The sequence below is a fragment of the Podarcis vaucheri genome, assembly GCF_965113315.1.
Source record: "Podarcis vaucheri genome assembly, chromosome: 3".
Taxonomy (NCBI): Eukaryota; Metazoa; Chordata; class Lepidosauria; order Squamata; family Lacertidae; genus Podarcis; species Podarcis vaucheri.
The window spans coordinates 64,701,556-64,723,878 of NC_138761.1; the positions used below are offsets into that span (position 1 = coordinate 64,701,556).

Here is a 22,323-nt window from a genome sequence, read left to right on the forward strand (position 1 = left end):
ATCATTTAGCAAATGGAACTGCTTTCTTTCATACTGTGCTCTGTTCTCACAGTGCAGAATCAGGTGGCCATAGGAAGCCCACATGCAGAGCCTGAACACTCTCTCACACCTGTAATTCCCAGCAATAATTATTCAGAGGCATACTACCTCTAGCAATGGGGGGTAGAACCTAGCTGTCATAGTTAGTAGCCATTGATTGCCTTTTAAAGCCATCCAAGTTGGTGGCAATCACTATCTCTTGTGGGAGCAAATTCCATAGTTTAACTGCGTGCTGTGTGACAAAGTACTTCCCTTTGTCCTGAATCGTCCAACATTCGTCTGCATTGGATAATTTGATGAGGGAGAAAAACTTTTCCCTATGCACCTTCTTCGCACCAAGCATACATAGTTTTATATGTCTCTATCCTGTCCCTCTCCCTTACTTGCCTTTTCTCTAAACTAAAAAAACCTCAAATATTGTAACCCTTCCTCTTAGAGGTTAGTTGCTCCAACCCCCTGAGTATTCTGGTTATCCTTTTCTGAACCTTTCCCAGCTATTCGTGCAAAATCTTTCTTCTTGTAGCTTGCAAAATGCATTTATAGAAGCGTTTCGGTCTTGTTCACGTTCTGTCATCTGCTGAAAATAGTTTTAAGACGGTTGTCAATTAAAACAAACTCTTGTTTCAGGTGCTTTTACATTTTCAAACTGTAAGCGAGCCTGCCACTATTAGGAGGTTACTGAGTGTGCTTCACAAGAGTACAGGTGAAGTCACAAAGAAAAAGCCTAAGTAAGTATTTTAAGAGGAAATTTTGGTGGAAAATGTGTTGCATAGCAAGTCCAACTCGAATTTCTATCATGTTAAGCCTAGTGGAAATGGGAAGAGAGATAATCAGATAGGCAGATAAAATGCAAATACAGTGGTACCTCGCAAGACGAATGCCTCGCAAGACAAAAAACTCGCTAGACGAAAGGTTTTTCCGTTTTCGATTTGCCTCGCAAGACGAATTTCCCTATGGGCTTGCTTCGCAAGACGAAAACGTCTCGCGACTTTGTTTCCTTTGTCTAAAAACAAAGACATGTTTTGTTTATAAAGTTAATTTATTTTCCCTTCAATTTTTGAACTGCTCTTTACAGTATGTGTGACTTTAAAGAGCAGTTAATAAACTGTTGTTGTACCAAATTTGGCTTTGTTTGGACTTTTTTTGACCATAGGAACGCATTAATTGAATTTCAATGCATTCCTATGGGATTTCGTGATTCGCAAGACGAAAAATTCGCTAGACGACAAAACTTGCGGAACGAATTAATTTCGTCTTGCGGGGCACCACTGTAGTTGATCTTACATTTAGATCTCAAAGCATTCTGAAACAAACTAACAAATATGTTGCTACGGATGTTCTGAGCATGTCATTTGGCTGCCTTTTCTTAGTTCTAGAGAGATAGGTGCTTGAAGTACCATTCTTGGTTTTATATTCTCTCTGCTTGTATCATATTCCTGTCCAAGTTGCCTTTTAAAAAAAATTCTGTGTATGAGATTCCATCTTGTGGAAGTGCCAACAAGAGATTTTGAGAGTACCAACACTGGAACTTTTTTAGGTTGCTTGGACTCCATGGGATTTATAATTAATTAAAAAAATGATCCATTTCAAAGGCAATGGGTGCCAGCCGGCATATCTTGCTCTGGTGTAACCATGTGTCTGTACTTTTAGCCTTGTGGGATTACACTTGGTTGATACGACTGAAGTGGACCTAGGAAAATTCCATTAGCCTGAGCTTTTATTGTGTAATGATGCTATGTCCAGCCTCTCAGACATGGACTCTGGCCTTAGGTTTGGTGCACCTCAAGGTTATAGTGGAAATCCAGTTCTTTGCCCCCCCCAAGGCAGGTAAACATTAGAGTCTTAACTGTATGACTTCTTTCCAACTTCCTTATTTCTGCTGTCTCTTGGGAAAGAGATCAGGAAAGCCAGTATTTTACATGTGAATCTTTCTTCTATGTTCTCCCTGGTCTCCTTCTAAGTAGGCTGGATCATGAAGGCTTAGGATCCTCCTACTGTATAAATCAACTCTGCCTCTCTTTCTCCAACATTCTCATTCCCCTTTTTCCACAATAAAGTCCAGGGCACGTGGAGAAGATGGTCTTTTTAATGTGCTATTAGCCCCTTTTATGCTTAAAATTCTGTACTTGTGCTTCAAGCCATGAAACCATTATTTTTAAAATCAAATTATTTTATGAATAAAAAAACACAGCTGTGATCACAGTGTGACCACTCCTGTCTTTTTGAAACAAGCTGTGTCAATAAATGGTTTTAATTGGTACTGCTAAATTCTCCTAAGTAAGCCCAGTAATTCTAACCAGTGCAATTCTAATAAATAAAAAAAATATGAAATTGTCCAGTAGCACCTTAGAGACCAACTAAGTTTGTTTTGGGTATAAGCTTTCGTGTGCATGCACACTTCCACAGATACTACCGTGCATGCAAACGAAAGCTTATACCCAGAACGAACTTAGTTGGTCTCTAAGGTGCTACTGGACAATTTTATTTTATTTTAATTATTTCGACTGTCAGATCCACACGGCTACCTACCTGAATCTACAGTGCAATCCTGTCTGCGGTGAGCATTTGTCGCCAGTAAATATTCCAAAGTTGGTATTACTGATTCCCCAAAATGTGTGTTTTCCTTGAACACATGTGTACAGGCACAATAATAGATCCAATAACAATGTATATGAACTGTTGCTCTTTCCCCCTTACAGGTGTTTGACTAAAGGACAGAATGCTTTAGTAGAACTGCAAACACAACGGCCTGTTGCTCTGGAACTTTATAAAGACTTCAAAGAACTTGGAAGGTTCATGTTGCGCTACAGTGGCTCCACCATAGCTGCAGGAGTTGTGACGGAGGTATAGCATGTGTTTGTATGCATGCTTTATAATGACTGGTTATGAAGTGGTATATTCTTTGCATTGAGGTTCCAGCCACTTGTTTCAAAAAATCACCTACAATGAACTACAGACTACTTGAATAGCTAATCAGGCTTGGAAATGAAACTCTTTTATTAAACATTTTAAAGGAAATAAACAACAACCACGTAGAAATATTAGCACTTTTTTCGTCTCCCAGGCCAAAATCTTTGTAAACACTTTTCTGTCCAGGTCTCAATTCTCATAGAATCATAGAATTGTAGAGTTGGAAGGGACCCCCTAAGTCATCTAGTCCAACCCCCTGCAATGCAGGAATCTCAGCTAAAGCATCCATGACAGATGGCCATCCAAAGCTTCCAATGAAAGAGAGGCCACAACCTCCCTAAGGAGACTGTTCCACAATCTAACAGCTCTTTCTGTCACAAAGTTGTTCCTGATAGTTAGTCAAAATCTCCTTGAATCCGTTGGTATGGGTCCTACCCTCCAGAGCAGTAGAAAATAAGCTTGCTCTATCTTCCACGTGACAGCCCTTCGGGTATTTGAAGATGGCAGTCATATCTTGCCTTCCTTATTTTTCCTTGGTGATTTGCACTTTTCTTATGCTATCCTTTAGTTAGCTGACTGGGGTTTTTTTTCCTTGATGGAGGTTTAGCCCAGCATCGATCCTACTTTGATTGGGGTTTGGGAATCTGTAAGAAGAGGCTTGGTCATCCCAGTCCTCAATAGGTTGGGCATCAGGTTCTCACAAGATGGTCTGTCTCGGAAAATTAGATGGTGGATCAGCTGCTTGTTGTAATGCAGAAAGTGGCAGCATTTCAGTTCCCTTAATCCACAGCATGTCACTTGAGAGGTACATGTGTGAATAGCTTGATTCGGCTTTATCTGCCCATCCAAACTTCTTAGAAGGTACAATGTGAAGAAAGGCAAAGTTGTGGTTTTAGTTCAGAGGAGACTGCTGTGTTAAAATGCATACTGCTTAAAAGCCATTATTTGGCTGTGGTATATGTAAGCATTTTTTGTTTTTAGTATTTCAGAGATGCCAAGTAGGTCATGTGATGAATTGTCTATGCAGTTGAGTGGCACAACTTTTCTTGAGGCAGGGTGGCATAAGAGTCATCTTCCTGAACGAAAATTGTGAAGGTTTTGCGTGTGCACTTTTTAAACCTTACAGTTGGACAGCATTTTAGCTAACTGCAGAAACGGCTTCATGGAATGATGTGTCAGTGCGCTTTCAAAGAGCTGTGCTTGCAGCTCTTCATTCATTTATGTGCTTAGTCACATCCCAAGCTCAACATGGCTAGAAGAAGGTAGCCCTTGTGTGCCATACCCCATTGCTCTTACACAAGTCCCAATTAATAGAAGAAGAGCCATGCTGGATCCGACCAATGATCCACCCAGTCCAACATCTTGTTCCTATGCCATAAAGGTAACACACACAGACCACCTACTATTCACTAGTGTGTGCACAGACTCAGTTACTGTTCAGTGGAATACTGCCTCTGAACCCAGAGGTTTTATTTAGTATACGATGGCTTATATCTATTGATAAAAACCTGTTCTTCATAAGTGTCTCAGATCTGAATTTAAAGCCATCTGAGCCCATTACAACTTGTGACAACAGGGTCTGTAATCTATGTAATATGTGAAAAACACTTTTGTTTGTTCTGGGTCTCTCGTTTCTCCACATCATGTATAATCTCATCAACCTCTATCATATCTCCTGCTCAGTTGCCATTTTTTCCCAAAGTTCCAAACACATCAGCATTTTGTTTAGGGAACCTCGCAGTGATCTTAGGCAGAGAAGTCTTGCTGAGTTCTTTCACAAAAGGTTAAGCGCCAAACTAGATGTGATGATGGGGGATCTGTGCTTGGATCACCAAATGTCTCTTTTGCTTGCTTGTTTAAAAGCAGGTTGTGAGGGCCAGAATTTTTGCATTGGAGCTGTGCTGCTAGGAGAGGGTTTGTTTGTTTGTTTGTTTGTTTGTTTGTTTTAAAAAAAACCCTTTCCTCTATGCCATTTCCCCAATATAAAATTCTCCCCTCCCTCTTACTATTCTTACCACTCCCCACTACCACTGTTATCTATGAAAGATAATAAATAAATAAAATATGGTCAGCTTGTGTGCTGGCCCTGCCCAGTAACACCTTCAAACCTGGTTCCAGCTCTTTGCATTTGTACACTTTGGATAAATGCCAATGTCTTTTCTGAAAAATTTAAATTCTTATTCTTCTTTTTAGATAAAAGAATGATGACTGTGCCAGAACTTCTGCAACCCAACCAAATGAAATCATATGTCCAAATATGTTTATTTGATGAATCCAGTCATATCAGTGGAAGGAGCAAAGGCAATTACCTTTCTAAGAGGAGGAGATGAAATACCAGGTGTTCTTCAAACATTTTGAAGCTGTCCTTGCTTCAAAATAGTATGCCAATAGGGAAATACACGTTGCACTTTCTTACTGCACAAGTTCCACTCTATTTCCCATTTAAACCATCATTGGTAACTCTAGAGGACCTTTATGAAAAGTTTATCAGAATGATGTGTTAAAGGACAATGCTTCATCGTGGGGGGAAAGCATGTTACTTCCAGCCTTAAACATTGTTTACAATTTATTTTTGGGTGGGGGGCACTGCTTACCTGCTGCACATTATTTCATAAATTAATTCAATTGGGCTATAGCGTTCCAGATTTTATACAAATACGTTTTCAAAGAACCCTGTTTCCTTCTGTTTCAGAAACCATTATTAACCATTAATTTCTTTCTGTTCCAGATTAATTTAAAACTTATTTGTGTAGCCCTAGTTAGTCCAATAATGGCTATTTTTATTTTTTAGATTGTAGAAGAATAAAGTAGCTAGGCCTGAGCATAATATTTGTTTCTGTTCATGTTGTCTTGTATAAATAAAATCTTGGCACAGTTGGGGTACAGTTGGTTATGAGGGGCAGTAAACAGGCCCCCTTGTCAAATGATGTGAACTTGTAAAGACATAGGTGCATACCAGCAGATGACACCTAAGTCTGAAGGTGTATAAGCACTCTGCACATCTCAGAACACCCAAGAAGTCTACAGCAACTCCTGGAATCTTACCTTTACATGTGCCATCTTTTAAAGACAGGTCAAGTGTATTGATTTTCTCTTCACCTATCAATTACATGGTCTAAATGAGCTACAATGCCAGTACTTCTAAAATGAAGATGATCAGTCTATCTTTTGTTGTTGTAGATAGTGGTCATCACTGTATTTGGGGATGGGAATTCTGCCTTTGTACTTTGCCTCATCAGATCGGCAGTGGCTCTGGAACTGATTGCACAACAGAACTTCTCCTCCCCACATCTGCTCTGGAGGTTTGAGGGAACCAGAGAACAGACTGAGGAGCGGGGGAATGCAGCAGAATGAAAGGTGGAGAAGGTTTTGTTGTGAAGCTGGAAGTCCTTGTGCAAATGGGATAACTTGGAGGGATGCAGCCCTGAGTATCACCATTACATTAAATCAATCTCACTCTTCATGTTGGAGTAACATCTGAAGAGCTGCTCAGTGTGTACATTTTTACATGCATTTCCTCCTGGCCCCCTTTTTTCGCTCCCCATGTCATGCACCAGCAAATCTAGTTAAATAAAAATAATCTTCATAGGATTTTTTAAAAGGCCAAAGCACTGGTAGGGAGCCTTCCAAACTGTGTGTTGTGACACATTAGTGTGTCAGCTGCAGTGTGTAGGTGTGTTGCGTGAACGCTCCCTGCACACCTTCCAGGGCTCGAAAAGGGTTAGTTTAACCTCTGGTTTGCTAGTAAAGCTGAATTACTTTGTCACAAAATTATGCATGTCTAGAAAATGTGTCACCAACATGAAAAGTTTGGAAAACTCTGATATGATGTATCACACTTGAAGTTTCATGAAGCTATATAATGTCCAGTTCTGATGAGCTATGTAAGTGTGCTACATAAACTCTTCCATCTTCAGCTCAGATGATTTCTCAAAGAGGGAGTGGTCTGGAGACAATGGAATCACTTCATCCTTTGACATTTTACTGAACTTTTAGAGGAAGACTTACAGTTTCCTAAAGAAAAACCTGATAGCTTATCATGCAAGTCAAGGGGGGTGGGGGAGATGGTTTCAGGGCCACTGAAAGATCGATTGTATAATTTCCATGTGCATTCAATGCACATAATTCCTAGTCTTTCTTATTTGGAGGTCATAGCATGCTGGATTGCATTACAGTTGTTGTTGTTTTTAGTCTATTTTGTATTCTTATTGTGCAGATAGCTTAAAATGCAACACATCTGCACAATTTTAACTGAGTAACAGCTAATATATCTGCTTCTAGAGGTAAGTGAAAAACCACTTACAGTGATCTAAATAATTTTGGAACTAGCCTTAAGCCCATGAAGATGAATTAATAAATTTAAAGGGAAAGTTGTGCGTGCTTAATATATACCCAGCCGAATGTCTGCTACAGTAATTTGTTACATATAATAATTATCAGCCTATACATTCCACGCCTGTTTCCTCCTCTCGCATCAAGTAAGCACTGAATCAATCATGTATTTTGTGTAGAGAGGCATTTGGATTTTTTTCACATGTTGGCTATTTTATGCAAAGTTGTACCAATACCAGTTTTGCACGCTCACCACTACATGTACATGGTAAAATCATCCTGTGTGGGCATCATAATCTGGAAAACAAACAAGTGAATTGGGCACTATTATCAGCATATGTCCATGGTATCTAGCATTGTCTGAAGAGAGATGGAAATTTCCCATTTGGAGATCCAGTTAACGAAGTTAAAGGGAGGGAGGGAGGAGCTCTGGCTTACAAGCATAAATCAATAGATGTGCACTATGAACTGAAAGCTCACTGAAGGTACTCAGATCATGCCAGTGGAGTCACAATGGCCGGCTCAAATACTCACTTGATTTTGGAGAATTATATAGGAGGCCAATTTATTCCTTGCTCCTCATATTTAGATTCCTATGACCCGTCTACAGGAGAGGTTTATTGCAAGGTGCCAGACAGTGGCAGAGAGGAGGTGAGTTCCTGCATAGATTCAACTCCTTTTTCATGATATCAGGGTAATTGCCTGGACAATTAAAAAAATGATTTGCAGCTGATTTTATTTGTTTAACTTTTCCCCAGTATAAAACTAATAGTGAAATTGCCTTAGGTTTTGTGTTATGCTGCTAAATATTTGCAGAGAATGTCTGTCTGGCATTGGTTAATGGTATTGGTTTGAAGCTTTAAAATCTTTGAATCAAAACTCCTTTCCACTAGCTGAAGCCCTCAATGTTCCTACCCAAGTTTAATGCACTTTCCCTTGAAGTTTCTTTTTCTTGATGAGCTGTTTCTCAAACAGGTAAGATGGAAGTGTATCCAATGACAAGGTGAACTGAGAAGGCAATGAATTGCTTGTTACATGACTGTGTTCATGGCCTCTTACACCTAATGCATTATTCCTTAAGGCTTTGAAAAGAACTGAGTTAAATCAAAATATCTATTTGTAATGACTGAAGTTGCAAAAAACAAACCCACATATCTGTTTTTTCAGCTTCACCTCAACCTTCAGCATTGCCAGTCTATCAAATATTTGCTAAGCACTGATAAGTAATGGTTGAAGTGTAACTAGCTGGGTTTGCTAAAGTTTAAACTTGCTCCCTGAAGCTTTGTGCTTTCCTAGTTTGCTTCTGTATGTAAACAGAAGGGGTGATTTTATATTTGACCAATTATGTTTAGAGAAGAACTTCAAGTAGCCTTGCATTGACCTGTGGTCCAGCCTTCCCTAAGGCTGTGTCCTCCAGATGTATGTGCACTTACATAGATGGAGATAGAGGTGTTTGTGTACTCCTTAGGGGGAAAAACTTGCAGTGGGCTCCATTTTTATTTCAAGGCTTGGTAACTGCTATGGAGCACTCTTGTAATCTTTGCTGTAACATCTAAGAGCATTCCTCATGCGGATCAGGGGCCCCACTTTCTGCATTTCCCTGCCAGCGACAGTCGGTGATGAGACTGGGAAAAGGCACAACCTGCTGGCTTCTGTCTGTGTGATGACTAGTCCTAAACCAAGGGTGGGGATCCTATGGTTCCCCAGATGATGATAGACTCCAACTCCTATGAACTCTAACCACTGGCCAGACTGGACTGAGACTTCATGGTAATTGGTGTTCAACAACTTCTGGAAGATAACATTTCCTCACCCAAACATCATGACAGGGTTGGTGAGAGTTTGACAACAGCTTTTGGCAAATGTGTAAACTTGGCTTTTAGATGACTGTTCAGACCGGCCTGCTGCTTTTCCAGTGCTTGTGTTTTTCATCCACTCCAATGGGTCATCAGTGCTCCTCCTATCCATTGAAACCAGATGGGTCTGTGTTGTTCCTGGCTGCTGCTTAGCACAGGAGTTGCTAATCTTTTGGGGCCCATAAGCACATAAGCGAACTGGAGAAATGGCTGGTTTCTTGCTATTACCCTTAAAACGAAAGCTCAACAGTGCCACCTAATGTAATAAATTGGAAGATGACATACAGATGGAAGAGTATTGTTCCTAGACAGGGCTAACACAGCCTTCTCCAACTTCGGATCCCCAGTTAACAAGTCCCATCATTCCCAGCCAGCATGGCCAGTGTCTGAGGATGGTGCAAGTTATAGACCCAACAACATTTGTAGATCTAATGGGCAAGTCAAGCGATAGTCTTGGCAATAGCTTAACTTCTAAAGAAGAGGCACCTGTCTCACAGCTGCCCAGAAGATAAGTCTAATAGTAGTAGTAGTAATGCCCATCTGACTGGGTTGCCCCAGCCACTCTTGTGTGGCTCTCATCAAACATAGAGCACAATACAGCATCACACACTAAAAGCTTCCCTGAACAGTTGTGATAACTGCTGATTCTGAACACTACTCTCATACATGGCTGGTGGCTGTGGTTGACCTAGGTAGCTAAGAAGCAATCTATATATGCTCCAGAGTAGGGGTGCAATATCTGTGGTCCTTCTGATGTTGTTGGACTCCAACTCCCATCGTCTATGGCCATTGGCCATGCTAGTTGGGACTGATAAAAATCAAAACTCAACAACATCTGAAGGGCCACTCATTCCACATCCCTGCTCTAGAGCCTATTTTTTAATACTTATTAATTTCCCCTGTGTATTTCTGCTATGGTTTTCTACTTTGAATGGTGCCCTGGCTTGAAGTGAGTCATGGAAAGGGTGATACAATAAATACATAGGAAGCTGCCTTATGCAGAGTAAAATTATTGATCTTCCTAGCTCAGTATGTCTATACTGACTGACTGGGTTCCAGAGTGGAGTCCATCCCAGCCCTACCTGGAGATGCCAAGGAGTGAACATGGGACCTTCTACATGCAAAACAGGAGCTTTGCCACGAAGCAATTCCCCCCCCCCTTTCCTTATAATTTCTGTTAACATACACTGTGTGTTTTGGTTTTGCTGAACACTACCCAAACTGCATGCATTCATTGTCTTTTTAAGGTTGAGGCAGCTGTCATTGCTGCCCAAAATGCTTTCCCAGGCTGGTCGGCCAAAAGCCCCCAGGAAAGGTCAAAAATAATGAGCAAGTTGGCAGACCTTATTGAAGAAGATCTGGAGTCATTTGCTCAAGCAGAATCAAAGGATCAAGGTAAAGACAGAAGCCTGTTTGGGCTGCGCTTCCAAGTGGTAATAGGGTGAAGGAAATGGTGTTCTCTTTGAGTTTTCACCTTCCTATGTGCTCTTCGTTTTGCATAATCAATACATAATACTTGAATGCCTCATCAAGTACAAGTGCATGCTTCCCTGCACATTTCTGTAAACTGCTTGCAACTTGTAGTGGTTGCAGTGGGCCACTGGCTATGAAATCTGGGCAATTAATTCCTTGCTTAAATAACAAAAGCGTCGTCGTATTTGTTAACTGGTTCTCTGTTTCAGGGAAAACCATTACATTTGCTAGAATGGTGGACATCCCCCGATCTGTATACAATTTCCGTTTCTTTTCGTCATCAATCCTTCACCAGACAGCAGAATGTACACAAATGGACCATGTGGGCTGTATGCATTATACTGAGAGAACACCTGTGGGAATTGGTAAGGCCTATTATGGAGTGTGCTGTTTGCACACGACCCAGCAGTGCTCAGTTGTGACCCTGACACCTTTGTTAGGATCTATTGCGGCCTGAGCCCACTCCAGAATTTACCACCTCAAAGGTTAACGAGGACAACAAGAAGAAGGGCCATAGCTCAATGGTCTGAATAAAGTATTTCAGATAACTTAACAAAATAAATCACATTCCATTCTACATCAAGTTATGTCCCAGAATGTCTACAATTTCCATCCCTTGTTTCTTTGTTTTTACAGTTTTGCACACCATAGATTTTACAAAAAACCAAAACATCCCATAATCTTCAATGGAGTATGAAGGTTTTGTAAATGGGAAGAGCAGATAAATTTCACATTTTAAATACAAGCTTTTAATCCCACATTCTGATAAAACGTAACCTACTTTAATTCTACTGTTTTGTAAAATGTGCTTTCTGTTTATAGAATTCCACAGATATGCCACTAGGTGTCACAATTTTACTTCAGAATTTTAAAATATTATTGCTACTACTACCACTACTACTACTACTATGCCTCAACAAGGTGTTCTCAGCATTATACCTCAACATCCCGGTGTATTGGACAGCTCCTTCCTATGCAAGCTTTGTGGACTCCAGTATATTCAAAATAGTAACTTTTGCTGGATCAATCTCAATTTCAAATCTAAGGAAACATTCTGTGTAATTAAGCATTTGCAAGCAACAATGAAAAGTTTAGCTTTCTGTAAGGACCCAGTGATTCCCTCCAACAGTTTAGGAGGTGCCGAAGCACACAAAGCAAGTATGCCATAAATAGACACCAGCAAATGTTTCAATTGCAGCTAATGCCACTCTGCACTAGTCAGTAATTGATATTTAAGTTGTAAAACAGGAGATAACAAAAATTCTTCATCTGAGCCTCTCAGCCAGTCTAATATATATATATCCCACATTCAGTCAATTCCTTCCACAAAAAAAGTCTGCCTCTCTATCTTCAAATCTGGACTGCCCTATAAAGTTTGTTTAGTGTGAGCATATGGGTCAAATTTTAACTGGCAGCATATGCTGCCTCTTTCTCTTTGCTAAAATGGCCTGGTCTTGGAAGTCATAACGCTTTTTGCTTACCTTGGATGGAGGACAGAGAGGGGTGTAACTGGCTGCACGAAGGCAAGAGTCACACTGCTCTGCCAAGGTAGGAGGGCTCAGTCGGTAGAGCATGGGACCCGTAATCTCGGGATCATGGCTTTCAGCCCCACCTTGGGCAAAATATCCTGCATTGCAGGGGACTGAACGAGATGACCCTCGTGGTCCATTCCAGCTCTACAATTCTATGATTCTAAAGATGGTTGGATGGTGTTCTTGAAGCTACCATCATGGGTTTGATCAAACTGCGGGAGGCAGTGGAGGACAGAAGTGCGTGGCGTGCTCTGGTCCATGGGGTCACGAAGAGTCAGACTAAACGACTAAACAACAACAAAACACACTTTTCCTACTGGCCCCACCCACCACAGGCTTGTGTCCTCTGGATAGTTGCGCAGAAGGAAATATGACCCTCTGGCTGAAAAAAATTGCCCTCCCCCGACACAGATGAATATTTCCTCTGTAGGCTAGCAGGCGGAATGGGTCCTTGAGGGTAGAGTAGAAGGAAAAACAGCTGAAACGCATGCAGTGTTACCAGCGGCGTAGCGTGGGTTGTCAGCACCCGGGGCAAGGCAAGTAATTTGCGCCCCCTAACCCGGGGCAAGGCAAGTAATTTGCGCCCCCTAACCTGCCGCCGCTGCCAGCTTCTTCTTGCTGCTGCCTGGTCTGGTCTGGTGTGGTTCTCTCCCGCGCTCAGCGCTGCGCTGGGCGGTTGCTGCACTGTCCCTCCCCCAGATAGTCCCTCGCTCTCTCTCCGCACCGCACGCCTGGCACCCACCCCCTCCACAGTGGGCGGCGACCCAGTGGCTCGGCTCGGATTTGCACAGCCAGCACTGCAGTGAGAGAGAGAGTGAGCGAGCCAGGTAGGGGCAGAGAGCTGCGAGTGCGAGCGCCCCCCAGATGTTGCGCCCCGTGCGGCCGGCCCCCCCTGCACCCCCCACGCTACGCCACTGAGTGTTCCCAAGCTGGGTATTGGGGAAATCTCAACTTTTGTCAAAATGTCAAGACTCCCGTTTTAAACCAATTTATTTTGTTTCTCTCCTTTAAAATAACAATAAAAATAAAGCTGGCTTAATTAGTCCTTGGAATTTGCCACTTTACTTGCTGACCTGGAAAATTGCGCCGGCTATTGCGTGTGGAAACACTGTCATTGCCAAACCCAGTGAGATGACATCTGCTACTGCTTGGATGATGTGCAAGCTTCTCAATAAAGCAGGTAATTCCCCAAATGATGTATTAGTATAGGGGTGTCATATTTTCTGTAAATCAATCTGTAAAGTGTCAATACAGTGGTACCTCGGGTTACAGACGCTTCAGGTTACAGACACTTCAGGTTACAAACTCTGCTAACCCAGAAATAGTACCTTTGGTTAGGAACTTTGCTTCAGGATGAGATGGCGGCAGCAGCGGGAGGCCCTATTAGCTAAAGTGGTACCTCAGGTTAAGAACAGTTTCAGGTTAAGAATGGACCTCCAGAACAAATTAAGTTCTTAACCCAAGGTATCACTGTATAGTAATAAAACAGTTAACATATTTTCATCCCAGTGTGTATATATTGCTATAGGATGTAGGGTAGTCTTTAAAGTAGCATGCTACCAAGTTTGCAAAGAGAAGGAGTGTTGATGTTTTCTTTATTTCTACCTGCAAGGTATTCCTCCAGGTGTGGTGAACATCATATTTGGGAGTGGTCCAAAAGCTGGAGATGCTCTAGTTTCCCATCCCAAGGTGTCACTGATTTCCTTCACGGGAAGCACTCTCACTGGCCAGCGCATCATTGAAAGGAGTGCTCCGTATTGTAAGAAGCTCTCTCTGGAGCTTGGAGGAAAAAATCCAGCTATCATCTTTGAGGATGCCAACTTAGATGAATGCGTTCCTACTACTGTAAGATCCAGCTTTGCGAATCAGGTATGGAAAATGGGCAACTCCCTGTCTCTTTTCATACTAAGTTCATTGCTTTGCTTTTGAAACTCCAAAAATGTGCATGCCCTCCCTAACAGAATTTTATCCTGAGGGGGTCATTTTGAATGTGGGAACTGATTTCTACAAGGCTATCCTACAAGGGACAAACTGAGTGGATACGAAGACATAAATATCAAGTGATAGGAATAAATAAGCAAATGCTAATCCTCTTGATTTATTATTGGCTAGTGCTTTTTCAGCTTCCTCAGAGCATGTTCAGAGAAAATTTGAGTTCTGTTTGAGAATCCCCTCCTAGTCCGTAGATGTGTTGATGCAAGTGCACAGATGGTGTTTCTGACACCCCGTGAGTGTTGGTATTATCTGGTGGCATGCGTATAATTCCACTTGCACATTGGGAACTGTTGTCTAGTTGCCATACCAAGCAAATGCATCTGAGATACTTGAGAATCTGAGGAACATATCAACAACAGCAACAAGACGCCCACACCCAATAGTCCTGTGGCAGGAGGCCACTTGGAGAAATCCCCCTACAGTAGAAGAGTGCTTGGGTATGATAGATGGCAATGAAACATGCATTAACTGCCACCTACACCCCCCAAAAAACCCCCCTCATGTGCAGTGCTGTAGTGCCACTTGGAATCACATATACATGTAAGAGAGTACTTGGCAGAATTAGCAGTGGGAGGCAATGAAAAATTCATTCAGCTACAATCAAAAAGCTGGAGATGCCTCAGTAGAGAATATATGGTCACCAAGGAAGAATTGCTTGGTTGATTTGATTATTTGGTTGGGTAGTCAATTTACTGTTGAATGGGATGCTTGGAGGAGGTGCAACGAGGGTCCCTTGGCTGCACACACAGTTCTGTAGAGCTTATATGCCATTGCAGTGCAAGTGGAACCTAGTTCTTAAATTCCACATTTAGAAACTTGCCAAGGTAAATATTATTGCAAGGTTTTGATTAATTATTTTTATGCCGTAGATCTGCATACACACACACACACATATTTAAAAAGCCGGGTTATAGAATATGATAGATAAGTGTGTGTGTCCCCCTCACATACAGCACAAATTGTGCGTTGATTTCACACAGCCCATCAGAGTTTTAACAAAATCTTCAATAAATGGTAAGGAATTTGCAGTGATCTCCTCCCATGCACTGTTTGCTTTAGCTCCCTCGTCTGCTGAATGTTGGCTGTCCAGGTGCAGAAGCTTGTTAGTCATTAAGATCCAGAGGGATGGCATTTGTTAACTGAGCATCACAAATTGATCAGATCTGTTTTCCAAGTTGACTAATTGCAAACTTCAGTGGCGTCGCTGTTCAGTAATTATGCAGGAAGCACAGTGTGACATCAATCAGATGACAGGCTTGTGTGGGTAATTTGCTCCAAATTTCCGCGCAGAAACGGTTAACACTTTTAAACATCCAGTTACTGTTTTGGAAGCTGCAGCCCTCATCATCTCATTCGCCCCATCCAGCGCTGTGGCCATATATGCTGCATTCCCACTGTGGAAGGATGTGTGGATCCAGAATTGGCCTCCACAGTCACTTACAGACTCATTGTTAAGACTGTGTTCATGGAAGACTATCTTACCTGGCCATGAATGACCACCAAAGATCTATTTCAAAAGGCTGTCCTCAGCTGATTCAAACATGAAACATCTGTTACTTGATATTGCTTCACTCAGTGGTGTCAGTCAAATGTCTGACGGACTTTTTACACAAGAGCTGGACATCACTGCTGTTGTGAACAGGCATGTGTGGTGGTGATGGGATGAATAATATTTGCAATGGGAAATAGAGAGGGTGAGGACCAGGACACCCCAGGGAGGGATTTTCCAGCAGAGAATCTGAGTGGGGGAGAGCACCCATCAATTCATCCCTGCAAATTCCTCCAAAAGATTACTGCCCCTGCCCCCAAACTGGGTCTAAAATTAGAGGTGAATTTGATTGTAGGGGAAAAAATGTGTGTGTGTGTGTGTAGATTGACAGGAGATAATCAGTAGCTACAAGAGGAGTTAAATATCCCTTCTCATACCTAATTATTGTCCCTGTAAGTGACCTTCCTCCCTGTTGTCTGGGCAAACATGGAGTTAGGAGCTCACAACTGTTAAGACAGCTAATGTCTATGTGGTACTAGGGGCAAGCAATATAACCACATGCTGATATTTGTACTTGATGGAGTACTGTATTTTTCGCTCTATAAGACGCAGCAGACCACAAGATGCACCTAGTTTTTGGAGGAGGAAAACAAGAAAAAAATATTCTGAATTTCAGAAGCCAGAACAGCAAGAGGGATCGCTGTGCAGTGAAAGCAGCAATCCCTCTTGCTGTTCTGGCTTCTGAGATAGCTGTGCAGCCTGCATTTGCTCCATAAGATGCACACACATTTCCCCTTACTTTTTAGGAGGGAAAAAGTGAGTCTTATAGAGCAAAAAAGACGGTAATTCCAGGGCCTCAGGTAGCATGTGCTGGGGAATGGGGCACTAAGTAACCACACCTACTTTTGTGAACAGCTAGGATCTAGAATCAATCTATATTGAAAGCAGAAGACAAGTATAAATGAATCTGGATTAAGACAAATCACATTTTTCATCCCTGACCGATGTTTTTTCTTCCCTCCTGCCTCTCCATCCTATTACTAGGGTGAAATATGTCTCTGCACCAGCAGAATCTTTGTTCAGAGAAACATTTACAATGAATTCTTGAGAAGGTTTGTGGAAGCTGTCAAAAAGTGGAAAGTTGGAAACCCCTCAGATCCCACAATTGACCAGGGAGCACTGATAAGTAAAGAACATTTAGCAAAGGTAAAGAAAAAGAAAATCCAAGGTTGATTATTTGTGATCAAATAAAGTGCTGTTTTTCTTTCTGGCTTGAGAAAAAAGGACCTCAGGACACGAAGAGAGTGATTTTTTCTCACATCACTGTAAATTCACAGTCATTTTGGGATGGGGAACAGGGCAGAACTTTTAGCTGATTTTGAGGCCTAGTATAGCTTTCAAAATTTAAGCACTGTAGTTGTTAGAATTGAATGTAAATTCACTCCGAGTAACAAGGAATTAAAAATGTTGCTTCCTCTTGTAAGCTTGTTTTCCAAACATGTTGACAGCAGGATTGAAAATAATATTTATGATTTCTAAGAGCCAATATCAACTTTTAATGCTCCAAGGGTTTTCCCAGCATTGATTACTATCAACATTCTTAGTTAAGTACCTGAAATCCCTAACACTACAGCTTTCTTCAGGTGTTACCAAACAACATTCGCAAACAGATGCAGTGCAAATGAGTGCACTAGCTCCATGCCCTTCTAACACATGGAAGGTGACACTCTGAAGCAGGGAGCCTTTTGTGTCTGTGGGGGCCCCTTGCATAACTGGGATTCTGACACAAGAGCTTCAGGTTTTGGACTGTCACCTTCCACAATTTTAGTAGGCGGTAGAAGGAGGTGGAGCTAGGAAGCTTCTCCAAAAGCTGTACTGCCCCTGCCTCATGTGCTTGCTGTTGACATTTAGCAATGCCTGTGAAGTACAAATCACTTGTAAAAAGTCCCATACAGTGTACCTCGGGTTAATTCGTTCCAGAGGTCCGTTCTTAATCTGAAACGGTTCTTAACCTGAAGCACCACTTTAGCTAATGGGGCCTCCCGCTGCCGCCGCAAAATTTCTGTTCTCAACTTGAATCAAAGTTCTTAACCCGAGGTACTATTTCTGGGTTAGTGGAGTCTGTAACCTGAAGCATATGTAACCCGAGGTACCACTGTATTTGGATTAGACTGGATTACTGCAATGCACCCTATGTGGGGCTTCCCTTGGGCCTGGTCCAGAAGCTCTACCTAGTGCAGAACACAGTGACTAGGGTGCTGGTGGGGGCAGCTAACCAGCAGCATGCGACACATCGGCTAAAGCACCTGCTCTGGTTTCCCATATCCTGCTGAGCCAGGTTAAAGGGCCTTGTGTTTCCCTGGACACCTTGAGTCCAGGCTGTCTTAACCACTGCTTGAGCCCTTATACCCCAGCCAATCACTGGAGTCTGGAGGTGCACTGTTAGTTGTCCCCCTGACTGGCCTCAACCAGATGTCAGGGGCATTTAGTGTCAGTGGTCCCATGCTGTGGAACCATCTTCCAGCAGAGATTTGGCAGGCATCTTCACTTTTGACTTTCAGGAGCCTCCTGAAGACTTCTTTTTTTTTTTTAACACCAAAAGGCCTTCAGAGCTGTTGAAACCTTTCACAACTACTACATTATGCTTTTAAAGTTTTCTAAAAGCATTTCTTTTGTGTGCACTGCCCTGATATTTTATGAGGGTGCTTTAGAAATACTTTTATACCTATAAATAAATAAAATATTTCTGTAGCCAATCTGTGGATAATTGGAAATTGCAACCCTTTCAAAAATTGATTTGTTGCTGTTGCTCCTCATAGGTAAAGAACTACATCAAAAAAGCAGAGTCTGAAGGGGGTAAAATTCTCTGTGGAGAGGGGATCGATACTTTGACTCCTCCAACAAGAAACCGGAATGGGTATTTCATGCTTCCGACGGTCATTACTGAAATTGCCGATGACTCAAGTTGCATGCAGGACGAGATCTTTGGCCCTGTAACCTGCGTCACAGTGTTTGACACGGAAGAGGAAGTCATCAGGAGAGCGAATGGGGTCAAATACGGACTGGCAGCCACTGTCTGGTCAAGGGATGTGGGGCGGGTTCATCGTGTTGCTAAGAAACTCCAGTGTGGATTGGTGTGGACCAACTGTTGGCTTATCAGGGACTTGAATTTGCCCTTTGGCGGCATGAAAGCCTCAGGGGTAGGCAGAGAAGGAGCAAAGGATTCCTATGAGTTTTTCACTGAGGTGAAAACGATTACTATAAAACACACTGAGATGCACTGATGAAAAATATTCCACATCAGAATAAACAAACACTGTGGTTTTTTTCCTGTGCCTGTCTTTGAAATAGATAAGACAGATTTGCTTACAATGTGCCCTGAAAGCCATAATTTATACTGTAATTGCACTGATAGTATAAGTTCACTGGCTAGTTGTCTGCCTGCCTGCTTCCCATGGAGAAAAGCAGGGGTGCAAGTTAAAAGCTTGTAGCTGGAATGTGGGCACTTTTTAGAACCGAGTGCTCATTTTGGGGTGATGGGGTCTGCAAAATGCCTGTGCTTGCAGCTGCATACTCATCATACATTTAAAGCATGTTACTTCCCCCAAGAATCCTGGGAACAAAGCAACTTATTAAGGGTGCTGCGTACAGTATTGGAGCTCTGTGAGGGGCAAACTTCAGTTAGCCGTATACCTTGTGTTAAACAATGTGCTTTAAATGTATGGTGTGGATGAAGCCAGAGTGCCTTTGTCCCAGCTTTGCAAAAGTCTCTGCTCATATTAAACCTGCCGTCACCTGGTCTGCTCCCTGAGTCATTTGGTTGGAGAATAGGAAGATCAGAAGGTTCACGTGGGCAGCTGAAGGACACGTCCAGTGTGCTGTTGCTGTACCCACAGGTGCCAAGTTAGCAACTTCTAGCTTACTGAACAGGACCAAAATGACAAATTCAAATGGAAATTCGAGAAATTATAACCTTATAACCTTTTCAAATGGAAATTCCTTCTGTGAGCTTTAGGAATAGGGAAAACAATGATTGTTTCAGATATAGCTTCCATTTACATCCATATGAGGGCAGCAGAGTGTGTTGTTTGTTCCCCCCTTGTGAATTGCTTAGGTTTAATATATTTTGATCTACTTCAGAAATACATTTCTTCTGTGATGCTTTTTTTTACCATTAATAAAATCACTCAAAATGGAACAAACCCATAAAGAAAAAAATATTCATTTTTTAAAAATGGAAAAAGGATTCAGTTGGAAGAAAACCATCCATGTTTTTGAGCTTTGAAGGGTAGAAAACTACCATAGTTTGACTCTATTTCACTGCCCATGGTGAAATCTTAGTGTTAAATTATGGAGAGTGAAAGGGATTCATTATACTGGACCTATGAGATGCAGTCTGATAACTGTAAAGATCTTGTAGTTTTCCATTCCTGGGGCAATGGAATTTTTCAAAAACCTTCTTTGCTTCCAGCTGTCCTGTCTGGTGAAAGACATCATGTAGTCATCATGAGGATTTTGTTTAATCGTTTTTATGTAAGTCTGAAGAGTCAGCCCATCTGTTAAATCTTACAGATGGAAATCAACTCAGATCTGATTATTCCACTCCTGCTGGTTGACTTTCTCCTGCCCCCAGTCGAGACGTGTACGTCATCTTGCAATGATTTTAATTGGCTCTGGCCAGGCTGGGATGTTGCAGAATTTTCTCAGAATGATGCTAGCATTTTCTAATACCTACAAACAAGCTAAAAAATCCCCAAAACAAACAACCACTTTCTCCCTAGGACATCATCCTCATTTAAAGACTTAGATTATCAACAATTGAAGCATGCTTTTTTGGGAAGATAGAGGTGGTCATCATCATGGGTCTGTATTTGTGGCATGTTTGAGAACATTTGATTTTCCAAATTTCAACCAATTGATGTTCAAGACTTTCAGCAAAGCTACACAGAGAACTGTGATAAATACAAAATGCTCAGCTAGTATCAGTTGTAGCAACCAATCCTATTGCTTGTACCCCAAATATATGGTCTGAATTCATTGCATTGCATTTTAGTGCAGCTGCGCTCCAGATGTTGCGAATTCCATTTCGCATTATCTCTGACCATCGGCCATACTGACTGGAGCTCACTGGAATTGTAGTCCAAAACATTTGGAGGGCAGCAGGTAGGGGGATGCTGTATTAAAATCAACAATCCATGTGCAAATGTCCAGTGCAAAGATCGGAGATATGTTTTGTAGTGGTGTGCAACTGCAGATATTCCTCTTCACCCCTTATGGCGATCACACAGGGCCCCCGGATGTTTGACGGTCTATTGACCCTGTGCCACCACTGTAATTGCGTTCTTCGCTGCCACCAACCCGTTTCTCACGGGTACACACAGAGTCCAGTCAGTTGGTAACATTAACAAATAATCAAGTTTATTTATAGGCATGAACAAGCTTATGGTTTCAGTTAATTTTTTTTGGCAGTTTCTTAATCTTAGTTCCTTAACTGTCTTATTTGTTCCTAACAACTTCAAACTGATTATCCCAACTATCTATCTATCTATCTGACTCCACCTAACAATTCCTCTCACAACACAACTCGACCAGCCCACAGGCTATTCCTCCCTCCTCCTTCTTCAACCCAACTCTCAACTGACTTTCACACAACACCCCCTCTAACCCTAACTCCTCCTATCAGTTTCCACTGGCCAATCACATCACACTCATTTAAACCCTTTCCTTATGACCCACTTAGGATGCAAACGCCACACCCCTCCCCTTGTGCTTGTTGGGGATTTCACTCAGAAGTCACTCCACCCTGCCTCTCGGAGTTTTGAGGTGAAGGTTGCCTCCTCTACATTTTTTGGGTGGTGGGGGGTGTGTGTGCTTATCTCAGCTGCAACCAGCCTTATAGCTGACTGGATCCATATGACAAGCTCTGCCTTTCCAGCCAGGCGGACTTTCTAGAAGTCCGAATACGCCAGTTGTTATTGCACAGCCTTCTGCTGAATTCACAGTTCTGTGGCTTATTGCAGTGCCTTTTGTCTTTTAAAAAATGTTTAGGGGGACTCTCATTTGGACTCAAGAAAACCACCATTTTATAGTTCAAATTGGGGAAAATAAATGCAGTAAATGGACAAAAGTACAAAGAACATGCATTACCTCATATTACACAGCTGACAGCTCACAGTAACCTGCAAAACACAACACATCCACACTCCACACTGCTTCACACATTAAACGCTCGCTTCCGTCTGAGGCTCAAGAAACACCGTGACAGGAAAAGAGGCCGCCATCAGGGGTAGCAACAGAACTGACGATTCACCATGCTAGAGAAGAATTTTGATTTTTTTAGTTTCTTCTCCCATTTGATTCACAAAATGTTTAGGGGTATGTGTACCCCTGCACACACCCCCTGAAAAAAGCCCTGGGTTATGCATCCCAGCTATGTGGCCCAGTCCAACAGGAAGAGGCATTGCTTTTCCCCCCAGCTGGAGCATGTTGGAGTGCAATTCCAGCACTTATCAGGTGGGCGCCATTGCGGGCCAGTGCTCTGCCCACATACTTCTTGCCTTTACATATTTCTGAGAAGCCCCAAACATTCATTTCAAGTCAAAATGGAAGTTAGCCAGCATGTGTGAGTCTATACTTTTAAAAAAGGATTTATGACTCCGCCTAGCTCTTAGCCACTTCTAGCAGTGTTTGGTCAAGC

General features: G+C 42.1%; 2 protein-coding genes across 3 annotated transcripts in view; both read left to right on the forward strand.

The window, feature by feature from the left end:
- Nucleotides 1-5,776, forward strand: part of HBS1L (HBS1 like translational GTPase) — a 48,070-nt gene extending 42,294 nt beyond the window's left edge. The window contains exons 16-18 of the mRNA XM_082215950.1: nucleotides 667-767; nucleotides 2,739-2,883; nucleotides 5,143-5,776. Coding sequence (XP_082072076.1) covers nucleotides 667-767; nucleotides 2,739-2,883; nucleotides 5,143-5,154 — 258 coding nt within the window. The 3' untranslated portion in view covers nucleotides 5,155-5,776. The remainder of the gene's footprint in view (nucleotides 1-666; nucleotides 768-2,738; nucleotides 2,884-5,142) is intronic.
- A 128-nt stretch (nucleotides 5,777-5,904) lies between these two features.
- ALDH8A1 (aldehyde dehydrogenase 8 family member A1) lies at nucleotides 5,905-19,828 on the forward strand. Of its 2 annotated transcripts, XM_082215967.1 has the most exons (8): nucleotides 5,905-6,306; nucleotides 7,871-7,932; nucleotides 10,385-10,532; nucleotides 10,820-10,975; nucleotides 13,173-13,322; nucleotides 13,755-14,011; nucleotides 16,671-16,832; nucleotides 18,446-19,828. In XM_082215967.1, exons 1-8 carry the CDS (start codon nucleotides 6,300-6,302, stop codon nucleotides 18,908-18,910), a joined length of 1,407 nt encoding a protein of 468 aa, XP_082072093.1. In that variant the 5' UTR covers nucleotides 5,905-6,299; the 3' UTR covers nucleotides 18,911-19,828. The 2 variants fall into 2 exon arrangements, with proteins under 2 accessions (XP_082072093.1, XP_082072092.1); XM_082215966.1 differs by lacking the exon at nucleotides 5,905-6,306 and having other exon boundaries at nucleotides 7,693-7,932.
- Nucleotides 19,829-22,323: the final 2,495 nt, after the last annotated feature.